The 17625-nt window shown below is 48.3% G+C and overlaps 1 protein-coding gene across 1 annotated transcript in view; it reads right to left on the bottom strand.

The window, feature by feature from the left end:
• Positions 1 to 991: 991 nt before the first annotated feature.
• Positions 992 to 17625, bottom strand: part of LOC115112199 (potassium/sodium hyperpolarization-activated cyclic nucleotide-gated channel 3-like) — a 100304-nt gene continuing 83670 nt past the window's right edge. Inside the window, exons 9-10 of the mRNA XM_065011157.1 lie at positions 11469 to 11633; positions 992 to 9037 (exon numbers count right to left, since the gene is read on the bottom strand). Of these exons, the coding sequence (XP_064867229.1) occupies positions 7404 to 9037; positions 11469 to 11633 (1799 nt within the window). The 3' untranslated portion in view covers positions 992 to 7403. The remainder of the gene's footprint in view (positions 9038 to 11468; positions 11634 to 17625) is intronic.

Here is a 17625-nt window from a genome sequence, read left to right as displayed (position 1 = left end):
CATCTGGAAAGGAGGGAAGACTTGAGAGAAACAGACACACACACACACACACACAGCCGCTCTACCCCAGCCTCGGCCTCACAGGGCAATGAGTGGGATTAATTACTGTTGAGTTTGAACCAAGGAGGCCCAGAACAGATTATCCCAGATGCTTCACAAAAAGGCATTAGCACTAGCTGTCCATCCCACCATGGCAGGAGAAATCGAGATGACGGGCAGTGCGATGGAAGTCACTGTGGAGGCACACATATATCCACAGTCGGAGGATATGAGAGTCTCACATCGGAGAAGTGCTACTCACTTGCTGGCTTGCTTGCTATGCAGAGTTTTGTCTCATTTCTGAACATGGGGTTAGTAGGCATGAGTATGCCAATCTCTGCACACTCCTCACAGCAGGCGTATATCACGAGAGGAGAATTCTGTATAATTAAAAGAGACCATCTAAAACAAAAGGCCTTCACTTTCAATGAGTCCCTCTCTCTCCTCTCCCCTCCTCCCAGGGAAGGTTACCTCAAGGGGGAATTCTAATGAAACAGATGGCTGAGTGCTCACAGGGGCAGAGTTAGACAGTCCCCCTTTTACGGTCTGCCATGCAGCATAGCATTCTGAGGAGCCTCACTTCTTCTCACTGCCTGCCTGTGTGCATGTGCGTAAGAGAGAGAGAGAAAGTAAAAGAGAGAGGGGGAAAAGTGAGAGAGAGGTGCTGAGTGGTGATGAGAACATGTGAAAGGCAGGAGTGTGTACTGAACTGTGGCTACATGTACTAGTGAATGTATTGGTTAGGGCATGTGCGTAAGAGAGAGAGAGAAAGTAAAAGAGAGAGGGGGAAAAAGTGAGAGAGAGGTGCTGAGTGGTGATGAGAACATGTGAAAGGCAGGAGTGTGTACTGAACTGTGGCTACATGTACTAGTGAATGTATTGGTTAGGGCATGTGTGTGGCACAATCTACAGCAAACACTGAATAAGACAATGAATGGAGAAAACACTCAAAGCAGTTGTTCCTTATATTTTATTCGATACCTTTTTAATATTATCCAGTATGTGTGCTTATCAACAACCCCATTTATGCTTTGTCCCCCCCCCTCATCATCCACATTGTTACTGGACAGCGCTGGTCGTGCTGATAGCACAGTGCCTGGTAAACACAGCCAGTCACAACATACCTGTACATCTCCCTTATTGCTATATCCCATGGTTCCCATTTTAAACACAGAAAATATATATTGATATCCATTGATCAATAGCAACGAGGTCAAAAATACTGTCCTCCGCAGAGATGTGTCTGTGTGAGAGCTGTGGGACTGTCACTGCGGTTACAAAACAGAACAAAGCCATCTGATAGAAAGTGATGTACCGTAGCGCGTCATGTCCCACTCCTGCACATTACCAAGGTCAAAGAGATTATACAATGCAAACAATGTGTTTCTTTTAAAAACCATAATGATGATATGAATCTGTACATACACACAGTTTGGTGAACATTGCTTATCTTTATCATGGTGATGATGACGTCACTTAAGAATCTAAAATAAATACAGAAATATAAATAGGTCCTATGGAAATATATAAATCTGTATACGTAAATATACATTGACATATGATCCTAAGTATCATCAGAGTATGTGAGATATACATAGTTCAGCAAAACGAAAGCTACAGTAAGAGAGAGAAGCAGGTTGGTTCACCTCCACTCCATGTACTGTATGCCCTTTCCCCCCTAGGCCAGTGAGGAGAACTGGAGGGTCTTGCTCCAAAGCAGCCTTGTTTGACTAACACCCATGACGCCTCTGTGTTGCTAGGTGATGTGGTTCTGAATTGCACACTCATGCGTACCACCCATCCTTGATTTGACGCACTCATATTTGCTACACTCTCACTAAACTGGGCCATATCCGGGTTGCACCCTTAACACTGCTCCCAACAGCATACTTAGGGATTAAACTCACATCATTTTCATGTTATTCTATCTGACCGGAGTAGAGTGGAAAAGAGGTCAGTTGCATCAGGCCCTGCCATAAACAGTAGTTTTAACCACATTCGATTTCTCTATTTGAAATATGTTGCTACATGTGTCCCTGCCTCAGATGCCTACATAGGCTGGGATGGTTTGTTTGTTGAAGGTTAAGAATGAATCTGTGGTTCTAAATGAGTTATGAAGATGTCTAGTAAACACAACGGTTTCTCTCCTCCCAGCCTCCGAAATAGCAGGTTCAATTCTGCTGCTGTTACCTCTAATCCTCAATCACTGCAGCTGATTTCCTTTTAGTGTGCACCACTGGATTCCCCCACCCACATTCACGGCCCAGTAGTACAGCACAATGGGAAGTGGGGAGGCGAAGATTAGGTTCGGAAATTGGGAGTGGCCCAAATGGAATCAAAATGTGTTGTGTTACAGAGACCGCCCTGAATTGGAAATGCTGCTGGGTATGCCAGGAGAAGCTTCTCCAAGTCTTCCATACAGACAAGAGTCCGGGATGAAGCACTACAACAGCAGCACAGAATCCCATTCCCTCCACTTCCTCCAGCTCTCCAGCCCTGGCTAGTGCTATAGGACCAGAGCATGCTAACACACTAAGGCCCTGGAGTGATCTGGACAGAGGTGAACACAATGACATACATCTGCAGGCAGAAGGAAGGAAAGAGAACAAACTTCCACCCTGCCATTCTACAGTAAACTTGTTTGGTCTGTTTTTACTGAATTACAGAAAGACAACATCCAAGGGTTATGTCTGCCTACCCTGAAATGAATTCAGAATGGAGGGGTTGTTTGTATTTGGATTGAGTAGTCTTTAGTTGCCACGCTCTCACTGTACCTTATGTCCTTCATATGCTTTCTCTGGCATTCCACAACACATCAACCTTGCCATGTTGGATGGATGGTAAAAGGGAAATGGAATGGAAATAGCTCTACTGTATATTCAAACACGGTTCACTGTTTTGTAGAATTAAGTCTATTTATAGTCTACTATAGATGGTCTTTATGGATGAGCTCTGAAATCTCCAAGGACATGAAGTCGGTATGCCTCTGTTTGCCTCTGTTCCCCACAGACATCCTTAAAGACAATCTATAGAAAGCTACACATTTATCAGCAGCAATTAATCAAAGGCCATGTCTAGACTTGACAGTTCATGCAGCTTTTGTATTCTGATCATGGAGTTCTGATCAATTCTGAACACCTCATACCTCTACACCTACATTTAAATGTCTACCGTGTCCACATTGTGTCTGGGTTCCCTTTTCCCTATATTCAAATGCGGTATACATTCTGCAAATGTATACATTCTGCACAGGCTAAATCTGATATTAACAAAACAACTTGATGGCAGTAGCCAACTACTGTAGCTAGCCAACTAACCTCTGTAACTAACCAGCAAGCTAGCTAGCAAAGCTAAAGCGATTGCAAACGGGTTAGCATAACTCTAGCCAAACAAAACATTGTGTTTTTTTTTATTTTAGCTAGCTGGCTAGCATTTATGAAGCCAGTAAATACGTTCCTCCCATGCTAGGTATGTATTTCCTCCAACATTATTATGAAAAGGTGCCTCTCGCACCCAAAACACACGTTTTCTGGAGACTTGTGTGCAGATTGCTGATGACGTCGCTCCCTGTATGCACGTTCGGTAGCCTGATTGTGTCCAGACTGAGGAGAAATCTGCACACAATACGTCCCTGACCACCTCCTGAAGTGGTCAGGCAGATCTGAACACAATCGGGCCACAATGGGACTTTTGTGCATCTAGACCCATCTTTTCAATGCGATCTTCCTATCCTGATAGCAGAAGTTGCATGTAAGTGTTAAGTGTAGACATGGCCAAAGATAACCAAATCCACTTGAAGAACAAATAGCATCAAAGGAAGACCAGACAGTTCAGTGTTAGGGAGGTGTGGCCTAGGTGAGAGACATGTACATTCAGACGGGACACTGACAGCTCCCTGAATGACAGCGGCAGATTGGAATGATTGACACACTATGCACCTCCTTATCTGTGATAATGGCCCAGGTCTTCCAGGTCAGGTCCAGACCCAGCTAATCGATCACTGTCTTGTGCCTATCTCTCTTTAAGCCATGACCTGTGCCTCCCCTGCCCACCCATCTTCAGACACCGACCACTCCCAGACATCGACCCTGGCGCTGGGCTGAACACGCTGGGTTGCGATCTCTCCTACAGACACACATGTACAAACGCACAGGCACACACACCATTACCTTAGCAACACCCAAAAGCTGCCTCAAATACCCACAAATCAATATCCTCCTCCCTCCCACAAACCTACACCAGCGCTCAGGAACAATCATAAGGCAGGGTTGACATGCCTTCAACGTCCCCCAGAAAACAAGCAGCTCGTCAGCCTGCGAACCCCATGGGCTGGCTGTCTACCTGTCAGCGCCCTGACCGTCTGTCCAACCACGTCATTCCTCCAATCTATCAGTGTCTCCTCACATTTACTCCTCTGTCTCAACCACTAGCTCCCTCAACCCCGATCCAAAGTAGTCACATTTCCCAACTCTTGGACTTAATGAGGTCATATTGTGGAAAATAAACAAACCGGTTGAGGTTCTTGTTGTTTTTTTGTTCAGATGTGAAACAGCCACGGCAGTCTATTGGCTTCGTGTTTTAGCAGCTCCAGCAGTCACATTCTTTAACGATTGCACTGTACACACTACAGACATGAATATTCCCCTGCTGGAGCTGATCACTTCCCTGTTCCCTCCCTGTGTCCAGCCAATCACGCTGCTGAGTGTTCTATCTGAGAGAATAAATCCCTCCCCGTGGTGATGTCTGTGGGTTTCCCACCGTCAATCCGGCCTGTCAGGGAGTCATGTGCCACATGCCAGACAGACACAGATAGTGAATAAATATTTCAGATATATAGCGCCTCGCTGCAGAAGAAGACCAGGTGTAAAACAACAACAACAAACAGAGGGAGGGAGAGAAAGAGAGACGATTTAAAACCGATACTTTAGATCTGCATTCACTCCAATAGGAGAACAGAACTCATTTTAAAAGCCCTTTTAATTAATAAATATCTTACTGTTCTGTTAAAATTAATTCAATTCAACACTGCGATTTGCACTGGGAGACTGCCAAGGCTTGTGTGTGTCTATGCATGTGCATGAGTGTGTGCATGTCCATGTGCGTTTGTGTGTGTGTGTGTGTGTGCGTGTGTGTGGTTAGCCCTTGATACAGGCCTGCTGAGGGAGGTAGTAATGAGGGACTAGAGTGTGGTCACTGTGCACTTCTGTCAACTAGCCCATGCTGGCCTACACGGGTCAGAGGTCAGGGGCTGTGTTGTTAAAAAAGAGTGTTGTGTCTGAGTGGTGTGACTGAGATAGAGATGGACCCAGCTGTCTTGAACCCAGGGTAACATGCTGCTCCTTATGATGGGCAGGAGATCAGGAGAGGGATGGGCTGTGGAGAGAAGCAGAGGTGATTACTGCTACCTATCTATACAGAACACACAGCCAGGCATACAGCTGGAAATGAAGTCATTTCAACCATTCTTGTCCGCTGGGATTAACCTCAACATACAGGTCTATGAAATTGTCCACAACTACCATTTTTATTCCATCACAACCCGTCTTTCTGTCTGTACCTCCTTGATGTAAAACTGCATGACCCATATTTATTCTAAATAAAACATTAATGAAACGCGCATACATTCAACATGTTCAACTCAACACTGCCAGTCAATGTGGGAGAATGTCTACGTTGACCGTCTAGCAGCTGTGCTTCAATCTCTCAATGCTAGAAAACACTACACTCACTAGTGCTCTCAGAGCCATCAATCACACATACTTCTCAGTCAGATAATGTAGCAAACACACAGGAAATAGACAATTTGGACATAAGCAATTACGTTTGTTATTGTAATGATATCAGATACCTGTTGAAGTGCTGCTTGATAGAAAAGATCTTACCACTCCATATTACTAGAGTCCTGGAGGTACACAACTCCACACACAAGCTGGGATGGTAGTCCTAGTTTTGTGAAAAGGCAAAACCCTCCTTGGTTAGTCTTCTCCCGCATGAGACTACTCTCGCTCTCTTTCTCTCTTAAACACACAGACAATCACTCAAACACACACTCACACTCAGTCACTATCACACACACACACATAAATGCACACACTCTGTCCACTAGCACACAGATTGCAGGGCTCAACTTGTCCTCGTCCATCCAAAACATTTGCGGCATGATGAGCTTGGAAGACAAAGTGAATTTGTTAGGACAGGGTTGAGGACACTGCAGGAAGCCTATCACTAACACATCATACTTGATGTCTGTCTCACTACAGGGATGGAGGGCCTGTAGCCCACTCAACACCCCCCAATATTACGACAATACAAACAACACACAGGCCAAAGGGGAGGCAAATGATTTTTGGTTTCCTAAAATCTCTTCTCCACCTCGGAAGGTTTCGTGAAGTCTATAGAGTGGATAAATAAGTCATCTAATTGATAATAGATGATGAAGGATCAACAACATGTGATCCTGTATGGGATGAAAAAATAAGTCAGTCTGCTCTTATTGAGGCATGTATTTTCCACTGAAAAGGTTGATTCTGTTCTTTTAAAACACACAAAAAAAGCATCTATACATGCAGGTATTAGTGCATAGGTTCCTGCAAAAAAGTACTATTGTGTTGTCCATCTAACCATCAAACCAAACCCCATCATATGAATTTGGCATAGTTAGAAAGAAAGAAATGACCATCTCTTAAATGGCTATCATTTTCTGTTCACACCCTCCTGTCCCTTGATTAGCATATCTTTTAAATATATTTCTATGTATATACGTATGAATAAAAAAGGGAGAAGGACAAAACAAAAACAAAGAAAGGGTAGTTGTCTAGGGAGCTCGAAGTTACCTGGTTAAGTGTCATCTTTTAAATCACAGTAATATTAAGATGGTGGAAATGATAACGATTAGAACACAGTGAAGCCTAAAAGAGAATGACATCATACAGGAAGATTGTTTGTGTACTAGTCCAGGGAGGGTGTGATCAAAGCTCACAAATTGGAGGTTAGTTTGGAGCGGACAGGTTCTAGTTCAGAGTGGGCTGCCGAGCCTTTCCGTGGCGGCAGGGCCGGGGAGGCCACGGGGGACTGAGTCTGGTGCTGCAGGTGCCCTGGAGACATCTGGGCAGGGACAGGAGGAGCCATGTGTCCTGACACCGAGCTACAGGGTTTGGGCACTAGGATGGGGGAGGAGTAGGGCGAGGAGAGACAGTATCCTGGCTCCATGGAGGAGCGTGGGGGTGAGGAGCGTGGAGGCGAGCTGCGAGGGGGTGAGGAGCGTGGGGGCGAGCTGCGAGAGGGTGAGGAACGTGGGAGTGAGGAGTATCCCATGGCCTGTGCCACATCCTGGGGCAGGGAGGGGTTAGAACAGGACAATAGTTTCATATCCTCAGAGAAGCTGCCCAGCCCCAGCAGAGACTCACTGCCGGCTGCGTGCTGCTGGCTGGGGAGGGAGGTCTGGGGCATGAGCAGAGAGCTGTGGGACCCAGTGGCACTGGAGGAGTCGCTGTAGTGGAAAGTCCTTCCTGTGACTGGGCTTTGGACAGTGGGGCTAGGCCCCAGGGGGTGTAGCAGGGCGAGCCATTAGCTGAGCCGTACTGGGCCAACGAGGCCAGGGCAGACCTCTCCAGGGACAGCTGAGGGACCAGGCCAGACTGGAGGCCAGACTGGAGGCCAGACTGAAGTCCAGACTGTAAGCCTGCCAGGCTGAACTGGGCCAGGGGAGATGGGGAACCCTCTGGGGCCTGCTGGGTGGAGGAGGAGGATGGGGAGCCTGGAGGGGGGGAGTGGTACAATGCACTAGGAGTCCTGCCCCCGCCTGCAAACTGCTGCAGGGAGCCCACCTGTGGAGGATTTAGGGGCAGCTGGCTGTGGAGCAGTTGACAGGACTGAATGTTGCCGGATGAACCAGTGGACTGGGGGCTGATACTACAACCAGAACTAGAGGTACCCAGAACTCCAATTGTCATTCCACCTATAGCCCCTCCCATTGCCCCTCCTATATGCCCTCCAGCTGCCCCTCCCATTGCTCCATCAGTAGCTCCTATATGGCCTCCACTAGTTCCTCTAATGTGCCCACCACTAGCCCCCCCTGAGTACCCCACAGTGGCTCCTCCTATATGCCCTCCAGTGGTATATCCTTCTATAGATCCACGTCTACCCCAACCAGTGGCCCTTCTTATTGTCCCACCTGTGGCCCTCTCATCAGCCCCTCCTATTGCTCCTCCTACTTCACCTTCAGTAGCGCCTCCTGAAGACCAACCTGTAGCCCCCCCAGTAGCTCCCCCTGTTGCTCCACCCATCCCTGCTCCCCCCACAGCTCCCTGCTGGAAGAGGGCAGCGAGAGGCGGGGTGGTGCAGCGGAATGGCTGCTGCGTCTGGGGCTGTGAATGGAGCTGGGCCGTGCTGTGGGAAGGAGAGCCCCCGGAGGAGGAGAAAGGCCCAAAGGGAAAGGCGGAGGCCCCACTAGGCCCAGGCTGGGTTCCACTGCTGCTGGATGCCTGCTGACTGGAGCTGGCTGCCCCTGACCCCTGAGTCGTGTGGTGGGCCCGGAAGGAGGCCAGCAGGGCTGTGTCCATCCCAGAGCAGTGCAGTTTAGATGGGGTGCTGGAGGGGGAGTCAGGTCCCATGAAGGAGGTGGGCGCCGACGTGTGGAACTTCTTCAGCCGGCCGGGGGGAGGGTCCTGGAGGTTCCTGGAGCCCAGGACCGTGACCGGTGGGCGGAAGAGTGCGGCGGGGAGGTGTGGGAGGTGGGGGTGGTGCGTCAAGGCGATGGCCACAGAGGTGGTGGCGGCAGCAGCCTGCAGGGGTGCCTGGATGAGGGGAGCCCAGATGACGGGGGTGTGCCCCGGAGACGGGGGCTGAGGTGGAGGAATGTTCTGGAGGAGGTGGGCGCAGGTGGCCATGTCTCTGTCATGCTGCACAATCTGCTGGATGATCTCGTTCTCCTGGTAGTTGAGAACGCCGGAGCTCAGGTCATGCTGCACCTTGTGCTGCAGGAGGGAGTTCTTCTTCCCTGTGAGACAGACAGACAGACAGACAGACAGACAGACAGACAGACAGACAGACAGACAGACAGACAGACAGACAGACAGACAGACAGACAGAGAGACAGACAGGCAGGCAGGCAGACAGACAGACAGACAGACAGACAGACAGACAGACAGACAGACAGACAGACAGACAGACAGACAGACAGACAGACAATCAGCCAGATCATCCAGTTAGTTAGTTAAACACTCTGGAATTGAATCAGATTTAGAGATGATTTTTCCACTATGCAGTTAGCCACACACTGCCTGGCCCTACTGCACAATAACCAGCTACATCATAATCACCCCTGATCCTGTGAACAAGCAACACATTTGCCAACAAAGGCCACTGAGTGTTACTGAGTTTTAGCCCCTAGGCTGCACATTGACTATTAAAGGGCGTCAGAATGGCTGTGATCAGCCTACTCCCAGACTCCTCTTTGATTCCTATGTCACACGGTCGCTGCATTCTGAAGCACTTCTCCCTAACAGCACCGAGCACAAGGACAGAGCTAGAAAAGAGAAACCCTGGCTGAAATTTGGAGGAGGGAGATAGAGAGAGGGAAGGTGGGAGGGAGGGAACGTAGCCTACCAAGGGGAATAACACAGAGGAAGCATGATAGCTCCAGCAGACTGTGTGTGTGTGTGTTTGTTTGACTAGCTCTTACTGTGGAGCCGTAGATAAGAGGCAAAGTGAATGCAGATGAAACACGGCTCTGAACGGGGACATGGCTGACTGATATGGAAAGAATGAGGGACTGGTCAGTGTTCACACTAACGTCAGTGATTTCACAGTGTAGGGCAGTGCTCTTCTGCTGTCATTGGATGGCCAGAGCTTCATGGCCAGTGGTGGAGGGGTCAGGGGTCAGCCATTCACCAGATTACAGAGACAGGATGGGGATGGCCTGAAATAGCTCACTATGACGAGCTAAGTAACAAATAGGCTTTCTTCTGGAAAAGGTGAACTCAACTCTGAGCCCTATCCCTCTTGGGTGAACGTGCCAGCAGTGATAGGGTTAATTCACACAGCTGTTTTTTCTCAACCACTAATCCTGAAAGGGTTGAAATCGTACAGTACCCGCACGCTCAGCTCACTACTGTCAATGCAATTAGGCCCAGATCAATCTCTCTCCATTTCAGATATGAGAGGCTGGCGATTAGGGGGAGCAGTGCTGGGGGCTGTCTCTCGGTCAGCCCTGACCCCGACGCCGTAGCAGGCCCAGCTCTGATCCGATTGCACAGGGTCCATTAAGACAGTAATTAATTAGTAGGGCATCACTGTGTGAATGACTTCATTATGCAGGAGGACTGGCGAAAGGTGAACACCATTTTCACCAAAGAAAGAGCCCCCTGCCTGCAGCCATTTTGCATGAAGCATACAGAGATAGTTATGATAGAGGCGTGCTGACGTTCATTGTGAATATTTTATTTATCTGGGCTGGCTGAGAACTGAATGAAGTGTCATATCAGTGCACACGCTGTACACATCACTGAAATGGGGCTAGAATGAAAAGAACCAGTCTTCTACGTACTTAACCATAACTACTGCATTCCAAACGCCTACCTCCCCTGTTCTTCAGGGCCAATACAACAGATGTGAGATGATCCATTCTCGTACTGTTAGCACCGGACATTCTATCTGTCACTGTCTGTTATGTAAATTCTATATTACTAACCAAACTAAATACACTACTTTTCACTAGGTCAACTAGGTGAGCTATATATAGTGAGTTCCTCACCACCACCATGGGGTTTTCCTCTCTTTAACTTACATCACTGTCCCTGCCTGGAGAGATTATCACATGAGATGATAAAACAATATCCTGTAGAATTAGAGAGAGTTGTCTCCTCTCTTCTCTCTGCGGTGCCCATCCGTCCCTCCTCCCTGGCAGCCAGGGCCCACGGTGCCAGATGTGTGGAGGCCAGCGTGGGAGGGGTGGAGACATCTGAGCTAATATGACATATCTGTTTGCTTGGCCTACTGGTCCAACTGGCCCTGAGCAGGTCACTAACATACACAAACACTGACTGCATGGCCTCCTCTCCTCTTCGCTGGCTGCTCACTTAGCTGGAAACAGCTCCCCTCCAGAGGATTCCTCAGCTGTGGCACATCTGTGTTTGATTCTCAGACAGACACCTCCATGTACAGTACAGTGACTGGCAGCTGACTCACTTTGTAATTTACTCAGCCAATCCATATCCATTTACTACATCACGTTTCATTTGTTCCATCTGGGATTTTAACCAGTGGCAATCTAGTACAGAGTGCTACCTGGGGAGTGTAACACGCCTTTGAATACATTCATAATTCACAACACTTGACAATGGAGAGGCGGATGATTGGCTGTAACGATCAGCTCAATTACAGTGATACATATGGAGTTGAAAGTCATGTTGTGCTATGTAGTCTCTTACCTATGCGGTCCAGCCGGTCCAGAGCCACGGTCTCGAAGGCCCGTCTCATCATGGGGTACTCTTCCAGGACCTCGTTGAAGTTGTCCACAGACAGAGAGTACAGACGGCAGTAGGTGTCTGCTCTGACGCTGGCTGTTCTTCTACCCCGCGTCAACAGACAGATCTCTGCAGAGGACACAGGAAGAGAGGAACGTCGACACTAGGACGGCAGGATGACGTGTTCACTGCGGTCAAGGTAGAGATCCTGTTGTCGTGCAGGGCTGATGCTATGCCAACGTTGCTCCACTTCTTATCACACGTCAGGGGAATCTCTGTGAAGGCTGACAGAACTATTAAGACCTAATGTTTCCTTTAACATGTATCACCCCGACTGAGTTCTCTCATGTGTGAACTAGACCTGAAGGGATTAGAACACGCTGCTGGGAAAAATAGATAAATATCACTATTGTCCCACTTACTGTTTATGATGACGAAGATGAACCAGGGGTAGGCAACCGTGTTCCTGGAGGGCTGCAGGTACTGCAGGATTTTGTTCCAACTAGGCACCACACCTGACCAACTGAGCTAATCGATCAGTTCAGTGATTGCCTAAATTCAACACACCTGGTCTTCTAGGTCAAAAACATGAAGTGCTTGCGGCCCTCCAGGACCAGGGATGCCTACCCCTGTGCTGAACTGTTTTTTTGTCTCTCCTTTTTAGCATTACAAATTAGAATTTTCTGTAATCCAGAGCTGAAGCACTTAATGCCATTTTGAAAGCTTAGAGGTTTGCTAGACCTCCTCTGTCATGCCAGATCAGGAGAATAATGTTCCACTTAGCAGGCAGCCGTGCTGTGGAGCTCTGACACCAACAGCACCCCTATGCCGTGTGTCTGCCGCGGGTGTGTGTATGTTGTTTGTGTGTGTGTGTGTGTGTGTGTGTGAATTTACTGTATGCGTGCCATGTGCTTTTCTGTCACAATCACACACATCCCACTTGTGGGCCACTCTCCGACTCTCACTTTCATCTACTCTCCAACTCTCAGTCCCAATCCCACTATAACACTTAGTCTTTCTCAGAAAAAGCCTTTTCCAACGCCACTCTTCTTTTCAATTCTAAGTTGGTGCAAAATGAACTGCCTTTCTCCTGCTCCCCATGTAACATTTACTAGGAATCCCTCTTCCATCATATCACTTTGAATCTCACTTCTCACTAATCTGTTTTTCTCTCTCGCTCCCCCCTCTCATACTGCCTCTCTGTGTATTGTACGGTGCATGGCGGGTTAGAGAGGATGAGGGCTTCTGCCTTCTCTCTAGTGCAGCCAGATACCCAGCCAGCCAAAGCCTCCCTGTTCCTGACCATGACTGCCCTAATGAAAAACAACATGTGCAGCTCATCCTGTGTGTGTGTGTGTGAGGGGGAGTTGTGTGTGTCTGCGCTGCTGGTAACCCCATTTGTGTGTTTGTGTGTGCGTGCTCCCAGGTCAACCATGGCTCGGCCGGTGTTGGGGGTCCGTTTTCTGCAGGCCTGCTCTGCTCCCAGTAATCCCCTCTGGAGAGGAGCGTCCTGCCCTGCCTGGCTGTGTTAAATCCTTTTGCCTCATGGCTTTCTGGCTGAAACCAGCACTGCTGAGATGAGACACTGAGCTGCAGAGCCTTTCTTCCGGCCTTATCTGCCTGTCTTAAGAGAAGAGGATGTAAAGCCCAGACTCTTAGCACTGGTGTCTGAACTCTTGACTGTAGAAGACCCAGCATGGAGCAATGAGTAGCAGCTAGAGCTCAACGCTAAACAATGAGAGATTAACACTCAATCCTGGAGAACCAGGGATAAATGGAGGGACAAACCCTGCGACCCTAACGGAGGAACACTGAGTTGGACCCATGTCAGAACTAAAGATGAGAGTCATTAAACATGGACGCCTGGTCATATTTGAGGAAATATGTCGCTCCCTATCCATAGGTATTATTGCTAATAAGCTATTGACTTTAAAGGCAAACATCCTCACGTGGTCCTTTCTGTGTTTAAACATTGCTGCTCTGCTGTACCGTGAAAGTCCCGAAGCACTAATTGTAATTGACTAATTGATTTTGCTGGCAGCCTACGTCGGCTATGAAACTACCATTTATTCGATGGTGCATCTAAAGGCACTGTGACCTCTGTTCTATCCTGCTCAAGCACAAACTCCTCTTGGTAGTACATCATTAACAGTCAAATGATGTATGACTGGTTTAATCTCTATGCTGACTCACTTTTACAGTCTGATGCAAAAGTACAAAAATCCTGCATGAAATCACTGAACAGGCTTACTTTGCCCAGGTCTGCGTGTATGTTGTAGTGGCGTGTTTCCTTCTCTCGTCTGTCTTAGCTGCTCCTGCTGCTTTTTTTGGTAATCGTGCTGGAACACTTGTTCAGCAACTTCAAGGAAGAACATTTTATTTCAAAGTTTGAGTGAAATGCTTGGAGTACAGCATGAACACATTTAATGACAATGTGGTCATTAAAATGTAATTGCTCCAATTAAAATCGGATGCCTTGTTAAATGGGAGAAACAGGAAGGATGCTGTGCACGACTCCAACACCATCATTAAGTTTGCGGATGACGCAACGGTGGTAAGCCTGATCACCGACGACGATGAGACAGCCTATAGGGAGGAGGTCAGAGACCTGGCAGTGTGGTGCCAGGACAAAAACCTATCCCTCAATGTAGGCAAGACAAAGGAGCTTATTGTGGTATTGTGGACTGCATCAATGGGGCTGTAGTGGTGCAGGTCGAGAGCTTCAAGTTCCTCGGTGTCCACATCACTAAGGACCTATCATGGTCCAAACATACCAACACAGCCGTGAAGAGGGCATGACAACACCTCTTCCCCCTAAGGAAAAGATTTGGCTTGGGCCCTTAGATCCTCAAAAAGTTCTACAGCTGCACCATTGAGAGCATCTTAACTGGCTGCATCACTGCTTGGTATGGAAACTACTCGACATCCAACCGCAAGGTCCTACAGAGGGTAGTGTGTACGGCACAGTACCTCACTGGAACCAAACTTCCTGCCACCCGGGACCTCTATACCAGGCGGTGTTAGAGGAAGGCCCTAAAAATGGTCAAAGACTCCAGCCACCCAAGTCATAGACTGTTCTCTCTGCTACTGCAAGGCAAGCGGTACCAGAGCGCCAAGTCTGGGACCAAAATGCTCCTGAACAGCTTCTACCCCCAAGCCATAAGACTGCTGAACAGTTGATCAAATAGCCACCCAGACTATTTACATTGGCCCCTTTATTATAAATGTTTTGTATCTTCCTTTGTTGCACTGACTCTCTTAATTTGATTTGCTGTTGTACAGTACAGTATGACCTTGGTTACACAACACACATAACTGGCTGGCTCACATTGGAAGGGTTTGGGAAATGACTGGGAAATGATGGGGGTTGGTCTTGGGAAGACTCTGTGTGTGTCTGTGTGTGTGGGTGTTTATGTGTGTGTGTGTACGAGCTGGGTCTCCCATGGTGAGGTATCAGTGTCCTCTGGCCTGGTCTGGGGAGCCTCACCTGGACTCTGGTTCTCTCCTGTCAGCTCCCATCTCCATCGCCCCTGGCAGCCCACAGGCCCTCTGAGAGGACACTCTCTAACCTTTGAAACATCTGCACCGGGCAGCCTGATTCCCCATGACACACCACGCACGCTCCCACCCTCCCAGCATTAGCATAGGGAAATACACACTGGCCTATGATGAGGAGAGAGGTCGGGGAGTGTCTGGTTTAGCCATCACCATAGCTGGTGTCATGTCACTTCTCATCGCGTCTCCTTCTTCCTCCAATGCTAACAGCAGTAATTGACTGTTATACACTGCTGCTGTTAGATCTGTTAGATTCTGCATGGGGGAACTGCTAGCTTAATTCAAAGGTAGCTCAGTGTAGCTCAGTGACTATAATAAAGTCTTACAGAATAGATTCATTCAGTCCCTGACTCTTTTCCCTTCCCACCTTCTCTAGGAGGAGTGTTAAAATGGGTTAAGGGGCGAGGGGATTACCTGCGACTCCACTGCCAACCCCCCTCAATGACTCACTCAGTCAGGGCAGCCATTTGGCAGCTCTTCAGTCTGCTTTTCCACAGACACAGGGACTGAGACAAGGACAGGGTCAGGGACAAGAGACAGGGACTAAGACAGGAATAGGGGACAGAGATAGAGACAGGGACTGAGACATGAATAGGGACATAGGCAGAGACAGGGCTCAGAGCAGAAGCCTGGGTACCAGAAAGCTCTTCTTTCCAGCCTGGACTTTAAGGGCCTAGAGATTAAGAGGAGCCGGCTCAGAGAACAGTTGATTCTTTCCTCCTCCACCACCCCAACCACCACCCCTTCCCCCTCCCTCAACCCCGCCACAGCTCACTTGAAGGAAAAGTGAACCATGTTAGAGGTATGATCAAAGCTGCCTCTTGACAAGCACCAGGGTCTAATGGACATCTCCAGCCACTGTACGGCCATTTTACTGATGTAACTGTGCTGCACTATCCAGGAGAGCTGCAGTTCAACCAGCCACACAGTAATTACACAAGGATGACCTATACTAACACAATAACACGCCCAGTCTGGGGAGGGAGGGGGTCTTCTAGATGCTGTCCAGATAGGAGAGTCTGAATGCAGCCCCACAGTGGCGGGTTATTGTGTGTGTGTGTGTGTGTGTGTGTGTGTGTGTGTGTGTGTGTGTGTGTGTGTGTGTGTGTGTGTGTGTGTGTGTGTGTGTGTGAGCCCAGAGGACAGACCAGTGACTGGGCCTGGCTATGCTCCATGCGTTCTTTGGCTTGAATACTGCTTCCACATTATATGTCCCCTTCCCCTGGTTTGCTGTATTTCTGCCCAGCAATCCATCCACAACATGCCACACGCAATGCCCATATTAGGCTCTCCAGAGCAAGCTGATCCTACAGTTAGTTAACAGGCACAGACTACTGAGTGTATATTAATAATGCATAGTATTACTGATGACAAGCATGTACTGTACAGGACGTTAATGAGCTTACACACATACATCTACAGTACAGTCATCAATACAGAAAACACTGAGAGAGTGTCCACCCCCCTTTGCCCCTTGGTGTTTGTTTCTTGGAAATCCTCACTCTCTCTCACTTCCTGTTTGGTAGGGCTGAGAGAGAGAGAGAGAGAGAGAGAGAGAGAGAGAGAGAGAGAGAGAGAGAGAGAGAGAGAGAGAGAGAGAGAGAGAGGGGATAGGGGGATAGGGAGAGAGAGAGAGAGGGGATAGGGAGAGAGAGAGAGAGAGAGAGAGAGGAGTGACATATCCCTGGTGCTCCTCTTACATCAATTAATTTCATGAATGACTAACTCATGTTTGGTAACAAACTCCCTATGGCTGCATGGTGGGCTTGGGTTGGTTGGCCTTGCCTCCCCCTGGAGCAGCCAGTCTGGTCCTGGATGCTAGAAATAGCTGCCGGATAATGGAGTCAAAACCTGCAAAGCCCAGCGCATCTAACGCGTTTGGGAGAAATAATTGCAGATCCAGGGCTTAAATATTTAATGCGAGGCAACCAGTTCCGTTCCAAAAACGGTGCATTTGCAGTGGCAGTGGTGCTTCGTGTTGATCCATGCAATTCAGACGGAAGTCAAAATAAATGTTTATATAGAGGGAAAACAACAACAAAGAAAGATGATGCTTCACTCCTCCCTCACACAGGGAGACACACCAGGCAGGCTGAAATGTTGATTCACACACACACACACACACACACACACACACACACACACACACACACACACTCACACACTCACACACACACTCACACACACACACACACACACACACACACAGAGATAGATTGCTTCCCATCTCTCTATTATTTGCGGCGCCCCCCAGGGAGAGGGCACGGAGACGGTCCAGAGCAGGGAGCGGCGTAATTAAACTTCAGCAGGCAGGTCATGTGCTGTTAAATGCTTCACTGCGGTTTCTCATTACTTAAACAGTGTCTTCTCAATGATACAGTGTCACTGTCAATGTCCAATATTAATTGGTATTTGGTAAGAGGACTATGGCTAGAGCTAAGTCATACACGTGTCATACACTCCCCGACACCATGAGAAGAGTACAAACTGTCTGACCCTGATGGGGGAAAGAACAACTAGCACGTGTTTTTTTCTGTAATACCTTGGAAATGCAGGACTGAAAAGC

Source organism: Oncorhynchus nerka, linkage group LG27 (genome assembly GCF_034236695.1).
Source record: "Oncorhynchus nerka isolate Pitt River linkage group LG27, Oner_Uvic_2.0, whole genome shotgun sequence".
Taxonomy (NCBI): domain Eukaryota; kingdom Metazoa; phylum Chordata; class Actinopteri; order Salmoniformes; family Salmonidae; genus Oncorhynchus; species Oncorhynchus nerka.
The sequence above is the reverse complement of the archived record's forward strand: the minus strand, read 5'-3'. Positions and strand labels throughout refer to the sequence as shown.